Genomic DNA, 23,660 nt, shown 5'->3' on the forward strand with positions numbered 1-23,660 from the left:
ACAAATATATTCTACTTATACATGAATTAATAAAACTAAGGCAAACAATGTATTATTCTATATAATATAAAATAACAAATACATTCTATCCGTAAACACATTAATAAATAAATAAATAAATAAATAAATAAATAACAAATATATTCTACTTATACATGAATTAATAAAACTAAGGCAAACAATGTATTATTCTATATAATATAAAATAATAAATACATTCTATCCGTAAACACATTAATAAATAAATAAATCAATCAATAAATAATAGTAAATAAATAATCATGCATAAATGAATAGGCCTTTATGAATTATAAAAATAAGGTAAACAATATATTATTCTATGTAATTATATAAATAACAAATATATTCTATACGTAAATAAATAAATACATTCTACTTGTACATAAATTAATATATGAATAATAAAAATAAGGCAGACAGTTGTAAAGCGCAGATGTTGAACGGTGTATCCCGCATCCCACTCGGGCTCCCGTAGAACAACACTGTGACGTGGTTGAGCTCTAAAGAAAATCGGGATAATCTACGTAACGCTCCATCATCATCATCATCATCATCCTCCTCCGGATCAGCGGGTCGGTCTGTGTCCTCTTCATCCGCGAAACACCGAGCCATGGCCGCACAGAAGATCAACGAGGCGCACGAGCACATCGCCAAAGCCGAGAAATGGTGAGAAATATGAGGATATTGTCATCCAGACACAGGATGAGCGGACAGGTCAGGTCTCGCGCGTAATGGTCGGCCTGCTCACCTGCTGTCCCCGACAGGGAAACGGACACCAGCCGAGTACGGCTAGATAACCGGATGCGTTTTGTTTTTAACCAATTTAACAGTGAAAATCACGTCCAGGTCGTTAAATGAGATGCTGAAGGGTGAATATTGCACGGCGAGACTGATTGCGTAACCGCGCGCGCAGTGCTGGAGGTTACCTTGGCGACAGCTGCATTGGTCCTCGTCATTATGAGGGTTCCCAAACACTGTGGGTTCACGTGCACTTCATGTAGGAGACAATATTGTCAAAGACTCTACCATCGCAGTAGTCTAATTAGGTGGTTTTAATGTTGTGTTCAAAAACAGGTGTTACATTATGTGCATTATATTATATTATGCATATTTTTGTAATATCAGTACCAGGGATGTTAATGTTATGCGGGCTCAGCCCTAGGGTGGCCACCATCAAACAAACCAAATGTGGGACGATTACTAAGTTTGTGTGGGACAATGTGGGACATGTTACCAACACTAAAACATAACCTACAAAGGTTCTATCTAACTTAACTTAATAAAAAAATTGTATTCTACCTTTCAGCTGATAAAAATACTTTGTTCTTTAGTCCCTTCTAGAAAACACCATTGCATTGTTCCATTGCAATGGAACATAAGATGTCTTTATTTTGCATTTTGTCATTTAAATTCAACATCACTGAGCCCAAAGGCAGCAGGCATCATGTAGATAACTATTTTTGAAACAGTTCTGACCAAGTCCAACTAAAATCCAACTAAATGAACAAATAAAATATAAAACAACATGAAATTAGTTAATTGACAGTCTGCTTTTACATAGACTGCAAAACACTCTTTCAGTATCCCCTTCTAATGGCCTCACCCAGATATATGTCCTAGCCCAGTCTTTACTAAAAGAAAATGTTCTCTCTTTTTTTTGCCGTTATGCCGACTTGTAAAATTTTTATTTACCGAATTATCCATTTGTTCTCTGACAGGGAACACATGGAATGAATCACCGCTCCATATTTTGATTGACAGCCGTCACAACCTACTAGTGACCGACCGTGTTTGCTCCTTTCTTTTCAACCACTGGAAAGGATTTAAACAGCTGTTGTATTTGTGTAAGGCGGGATGTTACTATACGAAGTTATTATTAAATATAGGTGAAAATGTAGGCAGTGCCGCAAAAAGAATAAATAAAGTGCTTCCTTAAAAAAAGCTAAATAATGCATGCATGTTTTCTTAATATGATCATTAAAAACCAACAGACTAATGAAAATGCGGGACATTTTCTCAATATGCCAAAACGGGACGGGTGGTCACCCTACTCAGCCCCCAATGAGGGTATGATTTAAAAAGAAAAATGATTTAATATATTGTTTGTATGCTAGGGTAGGCACGAACAATACAGTAACTTCATACACTACCGATCAAGTCAATCCCTGAATACTGAATTAATTTATAATAATTTTAAATAACCATATTAATTAATATTCATTAAGAATATAGGTAAACTGTAATTGCCTAGAGTAGAGTGTGTAAAATAGGGTTATTTAAAAGTGAACTAATCCTTTAATATTACAAGCAATTATTTGAACTTAAAGAGTGCACTTAAAGCTGCAGTCCGTAACTTTTTGCGCTCTAGCGGTTAATAAACAGAACTGCATGCGTCTTGCGGAAGAACATTGCAGCCGGAGCTACTTCTCTGTGTTTATGTCTATGGCGAGTAACGCAGGGGCTGTGCTCCTCCGCAGCGGTTCCTACCAGACCGGTCTGAAATAGTCCCAACATAAACACTTATTATAAGTGCACCATAATGATTCAGGATAAGACAAAAACACGGTTTGGAAAATAGATTCATGTTGTACATTCTCATCATATAATTTTTGTAAATCTTGAACACAAAAAAAGTTACGGACAGCAGCTTTAAGTACATCTTTACATGTAAATTCATAATTAATTCTATTGTTTTTGAAATATGTTTAAAGTGTACAGCCGAATGCATTGACAGTTCAATTTATTTGCTACAGAAAATGCATGTGTCTACATTACAAGCACTTATGTGTACGATCCTTGTATGTCATGTATTTAAATATGTACTATGTTTGCAATGATGAAGTTGCAGTTAGTACATTTAAAAACACTAACTTTAAATGCAATTTCAAATAACAAACTACAGTTTTATTCCAGTACTTTACATGTGCTTTAGTATGTTAGTCAACACATCATAATAAGTGCACAATGATAAATAATGATTTAAAAAGTACTTTAAAGTAAAACTTTTGGTAACACTTTAGTTTAGGGTCCAATTCTCACTATTAACTATAGTGTCTTATTAGCATCCATATTACTATATGGTCTGTTTATTAGTACTTAGTACTTATAAAGCACATATTAATGCCTTAGTCTGCATGGTCATATTCTACATCCCTTAAAACTACCTAACTAACTTAGCCTGGATGCCAGCCGAATTTAGCCCCGCCCACAATTATTTTTGCTCGGGAAATTCGGTCTGGACTCGCTCCATAGATGAGGAATTATGCCCGAACAGAAACTGTTCGGACCAATGAAATTGTGAGGGCGGGCTTTAGACAATGATGGACAGATGATCAACAGTAACGTAATCATCCACGTCATCAAAGGCTCTTGGGTTGAATTTGCTCTCATCCTAAACGGAGAACTTGTTCGTATATGCGTTCACCTTTACCATTTCTCTCAGAAACGATGATCGTGTTGGTAAGTACTCTGTGTATCCTGGTCTCATTGCGAAAATGTACCTCTGGCAACGTTTTTGCAAACCCCAAAATACGTACCAATATGTACATATCACTGCAGTTTCAAAGTGATATGTCCACTGGGTGCCGCCAAAAGCTTCGTTTTTTTCCCGGAACAGATGAGCGTCAATCTTACGTTTTGTGACATTGTTTTTTTAACGTACACCTACACTAAACCCTAAACCTAACCGATAGTGTTAACAAAAGCAAATGTGACAAAAATACAATAGTAACCATGTCTTGTTAGCTTGTGTGAACTCATCTTTGAGCTCTTTTATCATGACTTGTCTTTCACGGGATTCGTACCTGAGCTTTCATTATTACAAGTACAAATCTGTACCAGCTGAGCTACTGAGCAAACTTATTATATAAAAAAAGCCGAGCATATGGAGCAGATTAAGTGACGCAAACTCCAAAATGTATTCATTTACATGGAAAAAAAAAAACGATAAAAAGTGCTTGCTGTTTTACTGCCTCTAGTGTTCATTTCACTTTGAAACTGCAGAGATATGTACTTATTGGTACGTATTTTGGCGGTTTGCAAAAACGTTGCCAGAGGTACATTTTCACAATGAGACCAGGTTGATTTTATTACTGGCAAAGATCGTTTACACTCATCTTTTTCTTGTAACGTTACTTAATCCAGCGTGCGTGCAGACAGGGTTTCCAAGTGTTTTTGCAATGTCGCGCACAATTGCTACTCAAAACTATAGCCCAAAACAATAACTTTCCGGGGTGTTCTCCGGAAAAAAATGGCGTTTGGTTGGCAAAATATGTTATTTTGGCAAGGTTGCCTGCTAAAATTCGCATTCCTGGGTTTATATAATCACATAATTGGGGTCGCTTCAACCCGCGGACATGGAGAAAAACACGGACTTGGTAACACAGTGCAGTTGAGTTCTGTTGACATTTGACAACTAACGTTACGCGTCGCTCCGTTGCTCTGATTGGTTGTGGGTCTATCCAATTGAGGTCTTTCCTGGCTCGGTTGAAACACACCCCATAATCAAAGCTCAATGGAGCGGTACCAGACTCATATTCTGACTAGAATTGAGTATGGCCACGCCAGGCTATAACTAACTATTAATAAGCAGGTTATTGGGGCAAAAGTTATAGTTAATAGTGAGAATTGAACCCTAAACTAAAGTGTGACCAAACTTTTAATTTTACATGATTAAAAAGTGCACTTGAAAGTGTGCTCTCTTTAAATACACTATAAGTAGCTTTTTATTCCTTTAATATTATATTATCTGCAAGCACAGTTTTTAAAAAATATACTTTTAAGATTTGAAGTACATTACAAGTGCACATTCAATGCATTTAAGCACACTTTTTTCTCTCAAGTGTTACACTATAAAGTGATTGTGTTTTACCTCTTGCAGCTTAAAGACCAGCATGACCAAGTGGAAACCTGATTATGACGAAGCAGCTTCAGAGATGGCAAAAGCAGGTGATGTGAACCTTAAATAAACCAATGTCTTGTCTCACTGATATTACTGGAGAAGGAAATGTTTTTATCTGAGATATAATAGCCATCGTGATTATTACTTTTTAACAATGTCTGTTGGTGTCATATCAGCTGTGGCTTTCAAAAATGCGAAGCAGTTTGAACAAGCGAAGGATGCGTACCTGAAAGAGGCCGAGTACCACACAGAAAACAAAGCGTATCCTTCTGCACATCAGCACTGCGACTCCAGTTACACAAGAAGAACTGCAATGTTAATCCACCAAATGAGGCTAATATTGTGCAGTACAGCAGGATTTTACTGTGTCTGTAAAGTGAGATGATTCTGAGACAGTGATGCCGCACTGTATGATTTAGTCAATTCTATTCAAATATTGGGTAAAATTAAGAACTGTGCCATATATGCAGGAACTGTACACTACCATTCAAAAGTTTGTCTTTTTTGAAGAAATTTCAAGTAAATGCTGTTCTTTTGAACTTGAACTCCTGAACAAACAAACAAAAATATCATTTTCTACAATAAAATATAAAGCAGCACAACTGTTTTCAACATTGATAATAATCATAAATGTTTCTTGAGCATCAAATCATATTATAATGATTTCTAAAGGATCATGTGACACTGAAGACTGATGCTGAAAATTCAGCTTTGATCACAGGAATAAATTACATTTTACAATATATTACAATAGAGAACGGCTACTTTAAATTGTAATAATATTTTGGAATATTACTGATTTACTGTATTTTTGAGCAAATAAATGCAGCCGTGATGAGCAGAAGAAACGTTAATAAATATTACTGGCCTCAAACTTTTGAATGGTAGTGTATGCAGTAATTTTTAAGTTTTATTCTCATTCAGTACTTTTATTTACTTAACTAAAATTCACAGACTCTTCCATGCAGCAAAGTAAGTAAATGGTTATAATTCAAATAACTCTAAATGTATAGTTTACTACCGACCTGTGCTAAACTGATTTGGTTTCTTATACTTAGGTTTTCTTATGTTAGTTTTTATACTTTTAATAGTACAACATACTTCCATATTAAAGGGATAGTTCATCTAAAATTGAAAATTTCTGTCGTTCCAAACCCGTGATGCTGTGTTCACACCAAACGCGAATAGAGCGTCAAAATCGCGTCTCTCGCGTCTAGTTTGACGCGTGAACATTTTGAATCCATTTTTGGACGCGCGTAGAAATCGAGCGTTTGAAGCGAAATAGACGCCCGTTCAAGGCGCTCCTGGAGAAATATGTCATAAAAAACCACTCTGCCTCTTTTCATTTTCATTAAAAATATATATTAAGCATTAATAGCCACACAAATGTGGTCCAGGCAACGCACTACATTATCTTCACTGCATGTATATTTAAATATCCTTAAAAAATAAAGTTATGAAACTTCTCTTTGCCCTCAGTCAAAACGATTTGGCAGACAACAAATTATAGATTCATGAGAGCAAAGATCACCCGTTAGATCTACACAAGACGAACCACTACAGGACATCAGAGACAGCGGCAAACGTCAGAAGGACTGGCCGAGGAGAGGCTGCTCACGCTGGGATTTATGAGCGCTGAGCGCCCGGTGATCTCACAACTCCAAAAACACAAGATAATTTTTTTTAAATAGGCGCTCTCTTTATAATAAACCACAGATTTGAGCTTTAAACAACTACAGTCCCACTTGAAAAAGTCTTAACTACATTTTGTGACACAATAGTAGTATTCTTAAATTATACAGGATTTCTCTTTACCACGTGACAGCAGCAAGCAGGCTCCTGATTGGTTAACGCGGCGCGAATTGACGTCAAATTTCAGATTTTTCAACTCAAGACGTCAGATGCAAATTCGCTTCAAATGCGTGAATGCACAAAAAGCACCACTCGCGCATAATGCGCGAGTCGCTCAATTCAGTTTGTGCGAATGGTGCGAATTGGACGGGCGAAAGAGACGTCAACGTGCCTTTCCATTGACTTAACATTGAAATCATTCGCATTTGGTGTGAACGTAGCATAAGACTTTCCTTCATCTTTGGAACACGGATGAAGATATTTTTGATGAAATCTGAGAGCTTTCTATCCCTCTAGTGACAGCTACGCAACTACCACTTTAACCGCGTTTCCACCGTTGGAACATTCCCCAGGAACTAGGGACTTTGGGGTGGTACTCTGTGTGTTTCGACCGCAGGAACTGGGGTCTATATGTAGTTCCGGGTAAAAATGTCCCCCTCAAAACCAAGTATACACTCTAAAAAAAAAGGCTCGTAATCATAGGGGAACCTTTTTTAGTGCTATATAGCAGCAATTTTGGTGCTTCAGTGGTTCTTCAGCGGTTCTTCAGAGGTGCTATATAGCACCTTAGTCAAAGAACCGGTGAAGAACCTCTGAAGAACCGCTGAAGAACCTCTGAAGAACCGCTGAAGAACCACTGACTGAAGCACCAAAATTGGTGCTATATAGCACTAAAAAAGGTTCCCCTATGATTACGAGCCAAGAATCATTTTTGGTGCAATATAGAACCTTTTTTTTTTTAGAGTGTAGGTATCTGCAGTATAAGAGTAAAAGAGTTACTAGATCAGTGGGCGAAGCCATAAACAGGGGGCGTTTTTCTCTGCATTACCTGATTTGCCCACGTCACAGTGTGGGTAGGGTTTAGGGGTGGGGTCGGTGAAGGGGATAATTTTCATTGCATGGTTTATAAACACCCATCAGTTTGAAAACACCCACAAATAACCCCCATACTCCTCAAAACGGCCCTGCTCACGAGGTAGCACTTTTTCAAAGTTCAGGAACGTGCGGTTGTGGGACTTGTGCGCAGAACATGCTGATTGGTTGAGCTCACCCAGCATTTTATTTCAACCTAAAAGTCAGTTGCGGTGCGTGCAGTAAAAGTTGTTTACTATTCGAATCAACAATGAAGTTTAAAAATACAACCGATGGACCGACGGCGAGGTTCAGGCTTTATTAAGTGTATTTGCGGAAGATGAAATCCAGTGGGCTCTGGAAAGTCACATGCAGTCACCGGACTAATCTTCACAGTACTTTAGACTGCGATGGAAACGCAGACAGCAACAGGTCTGGGGGGAAAAAAGTTCCTGGGACAAATTGTTCCGGGTAATTTCGGTGGAAACGGGGCTTTTGACACTTCAAAAAGTTCATAAAGTGATCGTAAAACGAATCCATATGAATTGAGCGGTTTAGTCCAAATTTTCTGAAGAGACACGATCTTTATATGATGAACAGATTAAATTTCGGCTTTTATCAGTTGTGGTAAACAGAAGTCAGACATGTTCACTTGATGTGCGACAACCAATGAGGTTCATTCTCTTGCTACGCAGAACGTTTGAGCTTCTGTTTATGCTCACTGATCAATGTTTATATGTGAATAAAAGCCTAAATTTAATCTGTTCATCATATAAAGCGAACATGTCTCCTCAGAAAATGTGGACTAAACCGCTCAATTCATATGGATTATTTTTACAATCTCTTTATGGACTTTTTGAAGCGTCAAAGTGGTAAATTTTAATTTCTGGTTGAACTAACCCTTTAATCTATAATTATTCATCATCAACTGTTTACAGTGGGGCGAAAAAGTATATAGTCAGCCACCGATTGTGCAAGTTCTTCCACTTAAAGAGGTGAGAGAGGCCTGTAATTTTCATCATAGGTACACTTCAACTATGAGAGACAGAATGAGAAAAAAAAATCCAGAAAATCACATTTTCTGATATTTCAAGAATTTTTTTGTAAATTATGGTGGAAAATAAGTATTTGGTCACCTACAAAAAAGCAAGATTTCTGGCTCTCACAGACCTGTAACTTCTTCTTTAAGAGGCTCCTCTATCCTCCACTCGTTACCTGTATTAATGGCACCTGTTTAACCTGTCCACAACCTCAAACAGTCAGACTCTAAACTCCACTATGGCCAAGTGACCAGAGACAAAATTGTAGACCTGCACCAGACTGGGAAGACTGAATCTGCAATAGGTAAGCAGCTTGGTGTGAAGAAATCAACTGTGGGAGCAATTATTAGAAAATGGAAGACATACAAGACCACTGATAATCTCCCTCGATCTGGGGTCAAGATCTCACCCCAAAATGATCACAAGAACGTAGAGCAAAAATCCCAGAACCCAGAATGACCTGCAGAGGTAACAAAGGCTACCATCAGTAACACACGACGCCGCCAGGGACTCAAATCCTGTAGTGCCAGACGTGTCCCCCTGCTTAACCCAGTACATGTCTGGGCCCGTCTGAAGTTTGCTAGAGAGCATTTGGATGATCCAGAAGAGGATTGGGAGAATGTCATGTGGTCAGCTGAAACCAAAATAGAACTGGTTTTTGGCTGGGTCTTTCAGCATGACAATGATCCCAAACACACCGCCCGGGCAACGAAGGAGTCTCTTCGTAAGAAGCATTTCAAGGTAATGGAGTGGCCTAGCCAGTCTCCAGATCTCAACCCCATAGAAAATCTTTGGAGGGAGTTGAAAATCTGTGTTGCCCAGCGACAGCCCCAAAACATCACTGCTCTAGAGGAGATCTGCATGGAGGAATGGGCCAAACTACCAGCAACAGTGTGTACAAACCTTGTGGAGACTTACAGAAAACGTTTGACCTCTGTCATTGCCAACAAAGGGTATATAACAAAGTATTGAGATTAACTTTTTTGTTATTGACCAAATACTTATCCCCCCCCCCTCATAATTTGCAAATAAATTCTTTAAAAATCAGACAATGTGCTTTTCTGGATTTTTTTTCTCATTCTGTCTCTCATAGTTGAAGTGGACTTATGATGAAAATTACAGGCCTCTCATCTTTTTAAGAGGGAGAACTTGTACAATTGGTGGCTGACTAAATACTTTTTTGCCCCACTGTATATACAATACTTACCTTATTGCCTTCCATTATTAAACATGCTTCTCTTCTCAGAGCGTATGAACAAGCCGGCATGATGTTGAAGGTGAGTTGGTCCGTACAGTGATGGTTATGGATGGCCTGTGGGTTTGAGACGGTGCATGAATGACTCTTGCACACCTGCAGGACATGAAGAAGATGCCTGAGGCCATCCAGCTGATAGAGAAGGCCAGCATCATGTACGTGGAGAACGGGACCTCTGGCACTGCTGGAATTGCCTTGGACAGGGCTGGGAAGTGAGTATCCAGATGAGTATGACTGATCAAAACCAGGGGCAGAAATGAACCTATAGTATAATCCTGCAATCTGTGATGGACTGGCCATCTGTCCAGGGTGCTTTCCTTTACTTCTGGCCTAAGAAACTGGGATAGGCTCCAGTCGTATGAATGAATGATAATCCTGCAATATTGGAGGCTGCAGGTTCAAGACCACACACCTAGAACCGCATTTCTAGGACCCTAGTTTTTTTGTGTGCCACCTAGACAATTCTAATCCATCAGAGGAGACCTGATTTAAACTAGCCTGACGTCGTCATACTCATTTCTAGTCAGAATTTGAGTCTGATGCTGCTCCGTTGGGCTGTGATTATGGGGCGTTTCAACCGAACCAGGAAAGACCTCAATTGGATAGACCTACAACCAATCAGAGCAACGGAGCGACGCATAACGTTAGTTGTCAAATGTCAACAGAACTCAAATGCACTGTGTTGCCAAGCGACCCCAATTTACCTATCGGTAAGCCCCGCCCCCCTTAGTTACTGTTGCTAACTCGGAAAAACAAACAGAGTTGCTATATCTTACAATGTACAGCTGTCAGTGTGAAAACCTTATCCCAAGATGTTTTTGGACACAGAATGTAGCGTATATCCCGTCCGAATGATGGCCAAACTTTACTGATGGTTTATCAAGTTTATTACATCGTTTTTCACACAAAAAAAAATCATCGTAAGAGCTGAACAAACAAAGCATAAGTGCGCCTTAACGTCTCATTCACAAACTATCTCTCTCCGTGGCATTACCATTAACATACACAGCAAATTACACAAAAACACTCACAGTAAACAAACATATACACAGACCATATGCTTTTCGGGGGTGCAGTTAATAACTGGTGAACTTTGTATCTGCAAAACAACTCTGCGATAAACTGCGTGCGAGCTCTCCATTTCACTAGCCGGAGACTATAATACCCATCAAAATAAGAGTCCTCTTTATTAGACAGATAATGCAGACCTTTAAACATATCTAAACTCACAGAAATAAAATGGGAATAAAATAAATATGGTGAGAGATTAATTTGGAAGCGATGGTTTACAGATCTCAATGCAAACGGTAGAAGCCTCTTGTTACGATCGCAGATGATAACATCCAGGATCAACACTGTTCATGTACCGCAGGGTAAGATTACATACATTCACATTTAATCAGTTTAATATGGAGAGATGCACTGAAATGTAGACGTTCGTGTTTCTGACCTACACCGTTGCATGAGAACAGTTAGTTATAGTTAATCAGTTTGTACGTTAGCAGGGAATTACTAACTTTAATCGTAACTTAATGAGAGTATGACAACCAGAAAATCCTCTCAGGATCCCTGGAATCAGTGTTGCAGTACCTCAGGCACGACGTTACCATTTTTGTAGCATAAACACCATCAAACTGATGACAGCTTCGGATTTTCCAATGTATCTCTATGGCGCTGAAACCTAAAGATGTCCGAGTTCTGGTCCCAGCGCAACTGATACTCAACTGCCATTGGCTCATCGGCGTTCGATGGGAGGGGCTTACCGATAGGTCAATTATGTGATATACAGACCCAGGAATGCCCCCGGAAAGCTATTGGGCTTGTTTTTGGCTAGTTTTGAGTAGCAATTGGGCGGGTTTTGTTGTAAAAACTTGGCAACCCTGTCTGCACGCACGCTGGAATAAGTAACGTTAGAAGAAAAAGATGAGTGCAAACGATCTTTGCCGGTGTTGTAAAAAAATTATTTAAGGATACACAGAGTACTTACCAACACCATCATCATTTCTGAGAGAAATGGTGAAGGTGAACGCATATACGAACAAGTTCTCCGTTTAGGATTAGAACAAATTCAACCCAAGCGTTTTTGATGACGTGGATGATTACGTTACTGTTGATCATCTGTCCATCATCGTCTAAAGCCCGCCCTGACAATTTCATTGGTCCGAACAGTTTCTGTTCGGGCATAATTACTCCTCTACGGATCAAGTCCAGACCGAACTGCCCGAGCTCAAATGTTGTGGGCGGAGCTAAGTTCTGCTGGCATCCAGGCTAGATTTAAACAGGTGCAAGGACTAGAACCACAGAAATTATTATTAAAATATTAATATTATTATATTAAAAATTTAACATTTTTATTATATTTCCACCTTATTTTAAAAGTAAAGGCCTGTTCACACCACAACTGTAACGATAACGGGACAGTGAAACAATGTCATCTGATTCACTTTCAGAAGGTTTTTTTTTTTTTACAGCTAAAACGATAAAACAATGACATCAAATCAGAAGCATTCTGCTTTTAAAGATCTCGAGCATTTAAAGCACATACGACTAAACTGCAAACGACTGACCTCAGACCAACCAACTCGTCCGCTAGTGTAGATGAAAATTCGCATCTACACCAGCGGATGAGACCGTTCTGTGCGTTCGTTTTGCAAATGCATCATAAGTCAAGTTGAACAAACATTTTATTTTCGCTCATAACTTTGAGAGAACCTTGCCAGAACGTTCTGGGAACGTTCCCATTATCTGGGAAAGTTAATTTCTGACCCTTCCACTTCCTGAGAGGTTGTGTAGTTTCTTTGCATTCTCTGAAGTGTGTGAACAGCTGTATGCATGTGCGGGTTGTCGTACCATTACCAGCGTTGATTAATTCGGTCCGCTTCTTCAGACTCATTGAACCGATCGATCTGGAGAAAGCCGTGGACATGTACCAGAAGGCCGCATCTGTGTTTGAGGTGAGGAAACGCCAACATGATTTTTAACACTGTGACATAAATGAATCCTATAAATGACCATAAATCTATTTGTTGTGGATATTCATGCATAACCCGTGATGTGTTCAGAATGAAGATCGTCTCCGACAGGCCGCTGAGCTTCTGGGTAAATCCTCCAGACTTCTGGTGAGACTGCGCAGGTGCGTCTTAAGGCATTTACAAGGTCTTGATTTTAGTTTTGGGGTCTGCTAGAATACAGTAACATGATTTAAAGTTCAAAAAAAGACTGCTATATTACACACTAAAGGAAAGGTGAAATGTCCTTTGAGCATTAATAGTCCATGTCATGTATAATAACACAACCCTTTACTGTGGTAAAATCACTGATGCATGGCCTGGAGTGTTGCCTATACTATCATTTACTCACCTTCATGTTTTTCTATCTATCCATCCATCCATATTCATATCATTCATCCATATCATTCCATCCATCCATCCATCCATCTATATCGTTCCATCCATCCATCCATCCATCCATCCATCCATCCATCCATATCGTTCCATCCATCCATCCATCCATATTGTTCCATCCATCTATATCATTCCATCTATCTATCATATCGTTCCATCCATCTCGTTCCATCCATTCATCATCCATAATGTTTTATCTATCCATCCATATCGTTCCATCCATCCATATCGTTCCATTCATCCATCTATATATCATATCGTTCCATCCATCCATCATCCATATCGTTCCATCCATCCATCCATCCATCCATCCATCCATCCATCCATCCATCCATCTATATCGTTCCATCCATCCATCCATATCGTTCCATCCATCCATCATCCATATTGTTCCATCCATCCATCTATATTATTCCATCTATCTATCATATCGTTCCATCCATTCATCATCCATAATGTTTTATCCATCCATCCATATCGTTCCATCCATCATCCATATCGTTCCATCCATATCGTTTTATCCATCCATCTATATCATTCCATCAATCCATATCGTATCATCCATCTATCCATATTGTTCCATCCATATTGTTCCATCCATCCATCCATCCATCATATCGTTCCATCCATCCATATCGTTCCATCCATTCATCCATATCGTATCATCCATCCATCTATATCGTTCCATCTATCCATATCGTATCATCCATCCATCCATATCTTTCCATCCATCATATCGTTCCATCCATCCATATTGTTCCATCCATTCATCCATATCATATCATCCATCCATCTATATCGTTCCATCCATCCATATCGTATAATCCATCCCTCTATATCGTTCCATCCATCATATCGTTCCATCCATCTATCGTTCCATCCATTCATCCATATCGTTCCATCCATCCATCCATATCGTATCATCCATCCATCCATATCGTATCATCCATCCATCCATATCGTATCATCCATTCATCCATATCGTATCATCCATCCATCATATCGTTCCATCCATTCATCCATATCGTATCATCCATCCATCTATCTCGTTCCATCCATCCATATCGTATCCTCCATCCATCTATATCGTTCCATCTATCCATATCGTATCATCCATCCATCCATCCATATCTTTCCATCCATCATATCGTTCCATCCATCCATATTGTTCCATCCATTCATCCATATCATATCATCCATCTATATCGTTACATCCATCCATATCGTATCATCCATCCCTCTATATCGTTCCATCCATCATATCGTTCCATCCATCTATATCGTTCCATCCATTCATCCATATCGTTCCATCCATCCATCCATATCGTATCATCCATCCATCCATATCGTATCATCCATCCATCATATTGTTCCATCCATTCATCCATATCGTATCATCATCCATATCGTATCATCCATCCATCATATCGTTCCATCCATTCATCCATATCGTATCATCCATCCATCTATCTCGTTCCATCCATCCATATCGTATCATCCATCCATATCGTATCATCCATCCCTCTATATCGTTCCATCCATCATATCGTTCCATCCATCTATATCGTTCCATCCATTCATCCATATCGTTCCATCCATCCATATCGTATCATCCATCCATCATATCGTTCCATCCATCATATTGTTCCATCCATCCATATTGTTCCATCCATTCATCCATATCGTATCATCCATCCATCTATATCGTTACATCCATCCATATTTTTATCATCCATCCCTCTATATCGTTACATCCATCCATCATATCGTTCCATCCATCATATCGTTCCATCCATCCATATTGTTCCATCCATATCGTATCATCCATCCATCATATCGTTCCATCCATATCATTTTATCCATCCAATCCATATTGTTCCATCCATTCATCCATATCGTTCCATCCATTCATATCGTTTTATCCTTCCATATCGTTCCATCCATCCATCCGTCATCTTACACTATCTATTAATTTAAATAAAAGAAACATTAAAAATTTAGAATTTTATTTCAGTTTGTATCCAAGGCAAAAATTATAATTTTCATTTAATTTAAGTTGAAGTACTGACTAACACAAACATTTATGAAAATACAAAAATAACAAAACAAATAAAAACAACACAGAATTACTAAAACTTTATCTTAAAAATAAAAACTAATTCAAATTTTGTAATAAATAATATGATAATATAGTGATGATTCTAAAATAACTGGTTGACAATATAAATCTGTATGTTCAGTTATAGCTGTCCATGGCACAGGAAAGCCCCACTGAAACGTGCCGTGTTCTTCAGTGACAGTTTGTGTTTTCTTGTCCTCAGGTTGGACGAGGCCGCTGTGTCCCTCCAGAAAGAGAAGAACATGTACAAGGAAATCGAGAACTACCCAACCTGCTTTAAGGTGCAAATACTGACATTCATCTTGTGTTTTAGTCATAGTTCTTCAGGATGAGGTCGTGTCACACCGCGCCATGTTTGGCTCCATCTAATTTGACAAGCTTTGATTTTGTGTCCTAATGTTGTTTGCATTTGTGTCCTAATGTTGCAATAGTTTCAACAGATGTATGATATAGTTGTTCTTATCTGCAGAAAACCATCGCTCAAGTGCTGGTCCATCTCCACCGAGTTGACTTTGTTGCTGCTGACAAGTGTGTCAGAGAAAGTTACAGGTACAAACGAGTGACAGCCTCCCTCAAATCCCCTGCATGATCTATGAACAGTATGAAATATAGTGTGGTTCCCTCCCGTCAGTCTCCCAGGGTTCAGTGGGAGTGAGGACTGCATGTCTATGGAGACGTTACTGGCGGCGTATGACGAGCAGGACGAGGACGAGGTGTCGCGCGTCTGCCACTCACCTTTACTCAAGTACATGGACAATGATGTGAGTGTCACACCTCATTCTTCACACCAAACACAACAATACTGAGGAAAAATCACTGAAGGAGGATTATAGCTCAGTGTTTGTGAAAACCATTGAGTTAAAATCAAAATAAAATATATTCTACTTAGGGTTAGTTCACCCAAAAATGAAAATTAGCCCATGATTTACTCACCCCCAAGCCATCCTAGGTGTATATGACGTTCTTCTGTCAGACGAATACAATCGGAGTTATATTAAAAATGTCCTGGCTCTTCCAAGCTTTATAATGGCAGTGAATTGTTTCCTCGTTTATGAAGTCCATAAAAGTGCATCTATCCATCATATAACTGCTCCACACGGCTCCGGGGGGTTAATAAAGGCCTTCTGAAGCGAAGAGGCACGTTTGTGTAAGAAAAATATCCATATTTAAAACTTTATAGACGAAAATAACTAGCTTCTTGGGATCAGTGGTATGCTAGTTGACTTGCGCTAAAAGACGTTGTACAAGCGTCACACGCTTTGACTCCTCTCGCGGATAGTGCTGGGCAACAAAATCAAGCCCCTCTTCTCTTATTTCAAAATCCTCCGCCATTTCTCGTTAAAATTCTCGTTTTAGACTCTAATTCATGACCGGTGGTTAGTTATTTTAGTCTATAAAGTTTTAACCCCTGGGAGTCTGAGCTGTTTTGGGGCCCTTTAGAAGTTTTGGCATTCTCTGACATTTGCGTTTTTTTCAGTTGCTTATAAACACATTAAAGGGTTAGTTCACCCAAAAATTTAAATTCTGTCATTAATTACTCACCCTCATGTCGTTCGACACCCGTCAGACCTCCGCTCATCTTCGGAACACAAATGAAGATATTTTAGTTGAAAGCTGATGCTGAGAAAGGCTTCAGATAGGCCTCCATTGGCATTCAGTACATTGACACTCCCAAGACCCATAAAAGGCACTTAAAACGTCGTTACAAAGTCCATCTCACCACAGTGGCTCTACAATAATTTTACGATGCGACGACAATAGTTTTTGTGCGCAAAAAAAATCAAAATAACACCTTTATCCAGCTTGTTATTGTCTTCCGTGTGTGCCTCCACGACGCATGCGCGAGAATATGACGTAGCGCCGGGGTTCGGGAATCCATGAAATGCACACTTTAAACCCCATTTTGAGAACTACGCCGAGACCTAAAGCACGATCAATGTAGAATTCAACAGCTTAGACACGCGCGTCTTCCTCTGCTTGTAAACAAATCGCTTCTGGCTCATGTGTCCGAATGCCGGATCTACGTCATATTCTCGCGCATGCGTCGTGGAGGCACACACGGAAAACAAGAACAAGCTGGATAAAGGTGTTATTTTGATTTTTTTTGCGCACAAAAACTATTGTCGTCGCATCGTAAAATTATTTTAGAGTCACTGTGGTGAGATGGACTTTGTAACGACGTTTTAAGTGCCTTTTATGGGTCTTGGGAGTGTAAATGTACTGTATGCCAATGGAGGCCTATCTGAAGCCTTTCTCAGCATCAGCTTTCAACTAAAATATCTTCATTTGTGTTCCGAAGATGAACGGAGGTCTTACGGGTGTCGAACGACATGAGGGTGAGTAATTAATGACAGAATTTTCTTTTTTGGGTGAACTAACCCTTTAATGGCAAACGTGTAATTACACTGTATTCAGCACAAACTGGGCTACCAGAATATGTGAGCAACATGTATGTACATGCTTGTATTTTTGAGAGAAAGATGTTTATGCACGGTCTTAGATCTTTTAAATGATGTATAGTTTGTCAAGGTAATTACTTACATCTGACAGTAATTTTGTGCTAATTTAAACAAAGAAAGCTTCAGTGTGCCCTCGTGCACGATGTGTTTGTTTGAGCTGATGTGTGTGTTGGCGTCGCCTCAGTATTTGAATCTCAATAGAGCGCGTGCTTCGTGGCCGTGGTCGCATTAGTGTATAATGAGCCGCTCAGGAACGACTAACATCTCTCTGCTTTCAAACAGATTACATAAAGACAGAATATTTGTTTTTGATTTGGTTTACAGTGTTTAAAACTTGACATTTCAACGTTTCTTTAGACATATGTCTCATGTTTGTGAGACAAGTATTCAATAAGCTAGAGGTAATTTTCTGAAGACTATCTGAATGAACGTCTTTGACAGAGAGGCTGCAGATCGCGCATCATGTTTGATTTCTTTATTTCGTAAAAAGCACAACAATTAGTTTTTTATTGTGACTACTAAAAAAAAAGATACTTAACAGATTATAATGATGTATAACACTTGCCTGAATGATAAAAAAACGACAAGTTATTTGAGTCTCTTTGGCACTGATAAGTAAAAAAGCAAGCCAATCACGCCGGCGCGACGGCTGACTCGAGAGGGTTAAATATGGATATTTTTCAGTATGACTATACTGGGTACAGCGGGGTAATGATATTGGAGTAAAGATGTTAGGGGAACGTTAGGAGAACGTTACAATAACGTTCTACAAACAAAAACACTTTCCTGGCTAAGCAAAAACAAACCAAACATTCTGGGAACCAAAACTTTTTAGCTGGGATTTACTGTTGTTCCAAAAATAATAATCTGCCTGGCTGACAGAGTGTATTACTAATAAATCCCGATTTCCTCCACTCTGTTCACGCAGTATGCCAAGTTGGCCATCACTCTGAAAGTGCCGGGAGGAGTCAGCGGGAAGAAAAAGAAACCTGTCGCTCCTCAAGGGGGCAACGCTGGACCTCCACCAGCTCAGGAAGACGACGATTACGAGGGAGGTTTGTGTTAACTGAGAGAACAGCCCGGCTATCTGTGTGTGCGTGTGTGTGTGTGTGTGTGTGTGTGTGTGTGAGTGAACGTGCATCTTAATGTTTCCTCCCTTTGTGCAAAGTGGAGTCATTCCTGAGGAATTCTCTTCCTGTGGGAGGGTCCGGTTTTCTGTGCGTAGACACACCAGACACAGGCTGAGTGTGGACATCAGTTTAACATATTTAACGCTGATGAGGTTCATTTCTTTCTTTCTTTCTATCTGCACCAAGTGGAATAGAGCGATGCAGTGATGGCGAATTTTTGTAGTTTGCGTCACCCTGGTTCCCTCGACAAAAACATTGCAGAAAACTATCAAAAGTTTATGATTCTTACACCTTTCGTTCGTCATGATAATCTTCACAAATGAACAAAATTAAGCCTAAATATAATCGAGTAAAAAGCTAAAGGTAGGCTATAAACGAACTACACCACGGTCACATGACTTCAACGTCACCATCTCTAAGCTTCCGACAACTCTTTCAGTCTTTATTTAAAAACATTTCAGTTTGAGTTCGAATAGTGTGCAAGAGCGCGATTATAAACGCAATGAGGCTGTGAAAGCGACTAATGATTAGACGAGTTTACGAGGATGACGTTTAATTCGACAGCCTCTGTTGTGTCATTGAGACACTTGTTAGCAACCGCTTTTTTCAAGACAAGTAAAAGCTTTAAAAAGGTTTTACTCATGTGTTCACAGACCTTATTTCCGGCATTTAAATGGGTCATGAACTGCATTTTTTTCAACTATTTTATGTTTCATGAGGTGAATTTATGTTAATTAAGAAAGATATGGCCATGATTTTAGCCTCTGCTCTGAACCATAGACCGTAAAAAAATATGGATGACTTCCGCTGACCAAAGTTGAAGCTTTCATAGGCCCGCTCACGGCGCTGACGTCTTGGGACCGAGTCTGCGCAGTAGCGATCTCGGGACCGGAGTTGCGCAGTAGAGAACAGGAAGTAGAGGCGCGATTATCAAAAGCCCGCCCACACTCTCGCAGATGCAGAACAATTCATTATGTTGGTGTGAAATAAACAGTTATGGAAGTGTAGAAATTAAAGCTAAAGCTCCAATCTCCTCCCAAAAATCCAGAAAAAAGTCCGTTAGTGCCTCAGTGACAAGTTCATTCAGAGAAGCCGTCAATCTCAGCTGTCAATCATGACGTCACACCCCTCGTTTTTATAGCATCAAATAACTCACTAAAACTAAACTTATTTAAAAAACGAACACTTGAAATGAAATTATTGTAATAAAAACTGCCTAAAATGACAGAAACCATCTTTAAGAAACAATTATTTGAAGTGTAATTAAATTGTTTAGTGTGTCTCGCGCCCATTCTAATACATGGAGAGGCGGGGTTTAGGAGCTATACTGGGACCGGCCACCGGGGGGCGATCGAGGCGCGAAAGCTTCAATTTCTGACTGAAGCACTACAGGCTTGCTCTGAACGCTCAGTTAAAAGGGGCGTGTCTGCTGTGAGAATTCAGTGTAAACGCCCACTGCTGTGATTGGCCGCTGTGAGACTTCAGTGTAAACGCCCACTGCTGTGATTGGCCGCTGTGAGACTACAGTGTAAACGCCCACTGCTGTGATTGGCGAACATCTTTGCATATGAAATAAGTATTACACGTGGAACTCTCTCAAAAACGTTTACTACGTTTTTAGTATTACAGCTGTCGAGATTAACTAATTGTGAAAAGTGTTGATTATAGCATTATATTTAAAGGGTTAGTTCACCCAAAAATGAAAATTCTGTCATTAATTACTTACCCTCATGTCGTTCGACACCCGTCAGACCTCCGTTCATCTTAGGAACAGATATGAAGATATTTTAGTTGAAATCTGATGGCTCTGAAAGGCCTCCATTGGCTCAATGGCACTTTACACTCTCAAGACCCTTAAAAGGTACTAAAGACGTTGTTACAAAGTCCATCTCACTACAGTGGTTCTAAAATAACTTTCTGAATCGGCGACAATAGTTTTTGTGCGCAAAAAAACCCCTAAATAACGACTTATATAGTGATGACGATTTCAAACCACGGCCTCATGAAACTTCGAAGCGTTATGAATCAGTGAGTCGAATCATGATTCGGATCGCGTGTCAAACAGCCAAACTGCTGAAATTTGGCGATTCAAACCGCTGAATCGACTCACTGATTCATAACGCTTCGAAGCTTCATGAGGCCGTGTTTTGAAATCGTCATCACTATGTAAGTCGTTATTTAGGGTTTTTTTGCGCACAAAAACTATTCTCGCCGATTCATAAAGTTATTTTAGAACCACTGTAGTGAGATGGACTTTGTAACGACGTCTTTAGTACCTTTTAAGGGTCTTGAGAGTGAACCGTGCCATTCTGCCAATGGAGGCCTTTCAGAGCCATCAGATTTCAACTAAAATATCTTCATTTCTGTTCCGAAGATGAACGGAGGTCTTACGGGTGTCGAACGACATGAGGGTGAGTAATTAATGACAGAATTTAAATTTTTGGGTGAACTAACCCTTTAAATCTAATAGCTAACAGTGAAAACACAATGTACATGAGATTTGTTGATTATAACGCGAGTCCAGAACTCAGTCACTGATAAACTTGTGTTGTTTGATTGACAGCTCAGGCAATTGCAAAGGGAGCGTTCTTTGATCGCTTCTATATATAATTTAATCACAGTTTAAGTAACAGATTATTTTCATCCCACTAAGAGAAACAATGTGAATCACTAGGCTTGATTTACTGATGCATAAACAGCAATAAACTATTTTGAGACCGAATATCTGACTATATATTAATCATTACATATCAGGCATTAGAATTAACAGGGTTACTTGCATATCTTTCAGTTAAAGTTTGCAAAGCCTGCTCTGAAATGTGAATCCACAGTGAAATGTACAGAACAAATAATGCTCAGCTGAGACATTCACACTGTGGAAAAAAATAAGCACAATCCTAGCATTAGGATCCTTTGAAAGGTAATGATATTTTTAGTCCAGTGATCCTGTATCGCTCTTCTCTCCTCGTCATCTCACTAACACGCCAGTGGGCGGGGCCAAAGATGTGATGATGTAGAGTAGAAGTAGGCGTGGATTTGATTCTATGGCGTAATAATGTGACAAAATTCCAAGCGTCCAAAGTCGTTTTCTGACCTTGGATTCATTAAAAGCCATTTTTGGACTAACAAGGAAGTTTTGAGTTCTGAAACTTACAGGATGTTTTTATAGTACAATGACCGCTACTTGTCAAGAGGAAAATTAGATTTCTCAATTCATGACCCTTTTAAACAAAAACCCATTGACTTCAGGACGACGGAACCAGAAGTGCTAAAATGCTTTTTTTTGGTTTTTGGCCTACAAAAATACATCATCCTTGCTGCACTCTATTGACTGCAGTGTTTTCCAGCAAGTTACAAACACTCGTCTTCCATTGGTCAAACAAACAGATAGTCCCGCCCAAAACTCACACCATTGGTTGAACCGGTGTTCCACTCAGTTGAACTGATTAAAATATAATTTCAATGCTCCTTGTGGTGCAGAAATGTGTAGTGAGCCTTAGATTATAAGCGCTGATGTATGTGTGTGATCATACTGTTGCATTAAATATGTTTAGAAATGTTTTCTTTTAATTTAATAAGAAAAATGTGTAGTCGTGTGTACAGAATCTGTTATTTTTATTTGTGAACAGTCTGTGATGTCAAAGTGATTGATACAATTTGTAAAATACTATGTAATTGTCCATTATGTACAGTAACTTATTTTAAGTGTTGTTGAAATTGTCGCTGTCGAGTGAAGTGTCATGCAGCGTTTCCAAATATACAACCTAACAGACATAATAATGCAAAAAATACTTAATAAAAATCACAATCTATATATATATACTATTTGGCTGTGTGTTGGTAAAGGTGTTTTATTGTGAACTACTTGATGCATAAAGCGTATTTAACAAATAGAGGGCAGCACCATTTACAACCCATGTTATATAGAGAAATTATCATTGTTAACCACAACTAAAACCATAAAGAAACATTTTCGTTATTTTTTTTATAAAATATTCTTTGTCTCTGAACATGTTTTATTTATTGTACACAGCAATAAACAGCTCTGCTGGTGCACAATGACATCGTTGTCCTTTATAGAAATGTGCAGTAGGTCGGTAAAGTTTTATATTAAATCCAATGATTAAATATAGCTGCAAGCAGCCATTAAGGGGCCAAGCACAAAGAAGGCACAACAAGTCATGCAAGCATGGCTGACCATCAGAACAACTGCAGCAATGAGCAATTAAAGACAAATTAAGATGATTTTAGGCAAAATGGCTGAAAATCATAAATACAGTTACTAGTAATATGGTTTAATGGTTTATCACTTCTGACCAATTTGATGTTGTGTAGTCAGCGTAATACTGCGTTCACACCAAACGCAAATAGAGCGTCAGGAGCGAGTGATTTCAATGTTAAGTCAATGGAAAGGCACCTCGACGCACGTCTGGAGGTCCTGCGGCGCGATGGACGCGATTCCGCCTCATTCGCGAGTACAGTTTGCACGAATGACGCAAATTTGATGTGAATTTGACTTGAATTGAGCGTCTTGCGCGATATACGCGAGTGGTGCTTTTTGTGCATTCACGCGTTTGAAGTGAATTCGCGTCTGATGCCCGAGTTGAAAAATGTGAACTTTGGCGTCAA

The 23,660-nt window shown here is 39.2% G+C and overlaps 1 protein-coding gene across 1 annotated transcript; it reads left to right on the plus strand.

Annotated features, from left to right (window-relative positions):
- Positions 1-513: 513 nt before the first annotated feature.
- Positions 514-22,848, plus strand: napgb (N-ethylmaleimide-sensitive factor attachment protein, gamma b). Its single transcript, XM_079819695.1, has 12 exons — positions 514-687; positions 4,901-4,968; positions 5,098-5,182; positions 5,876-5,893; positions 9,911-9,941; positions 10,022-10,131; positions 12,807-12,873; positions 12,982-13,052; positions 15,645-15,723; positions 15,912-15,991; positions 16,074-16,203; positions 18,830-22,848. Exons 1-12 carry the CDS (start codon positions 632-634, stop codon positions 18,965-18,967), a joined length of 933 nt encoding a protein of 310 aa, XP_079675821.1. The 5' UTR covers positions 514-631; the 3' UTR covers positions 18,968-22,848.
- Positions 22,849-23,660: the final 812 nt, after the last annotated feature.

The sequence above is a fragment of the Gobio gobio genome, assembly GCF_949357685.1.
Source record: "Gobio gobio genome assembly, chromosome: 6".
NCBI classification, from domain to species: Eukaryota; Metazoa; Chordata; class Actinopteri; order Cypriniformes; family Gobionidae; genus Gobio; species Gobio gobio.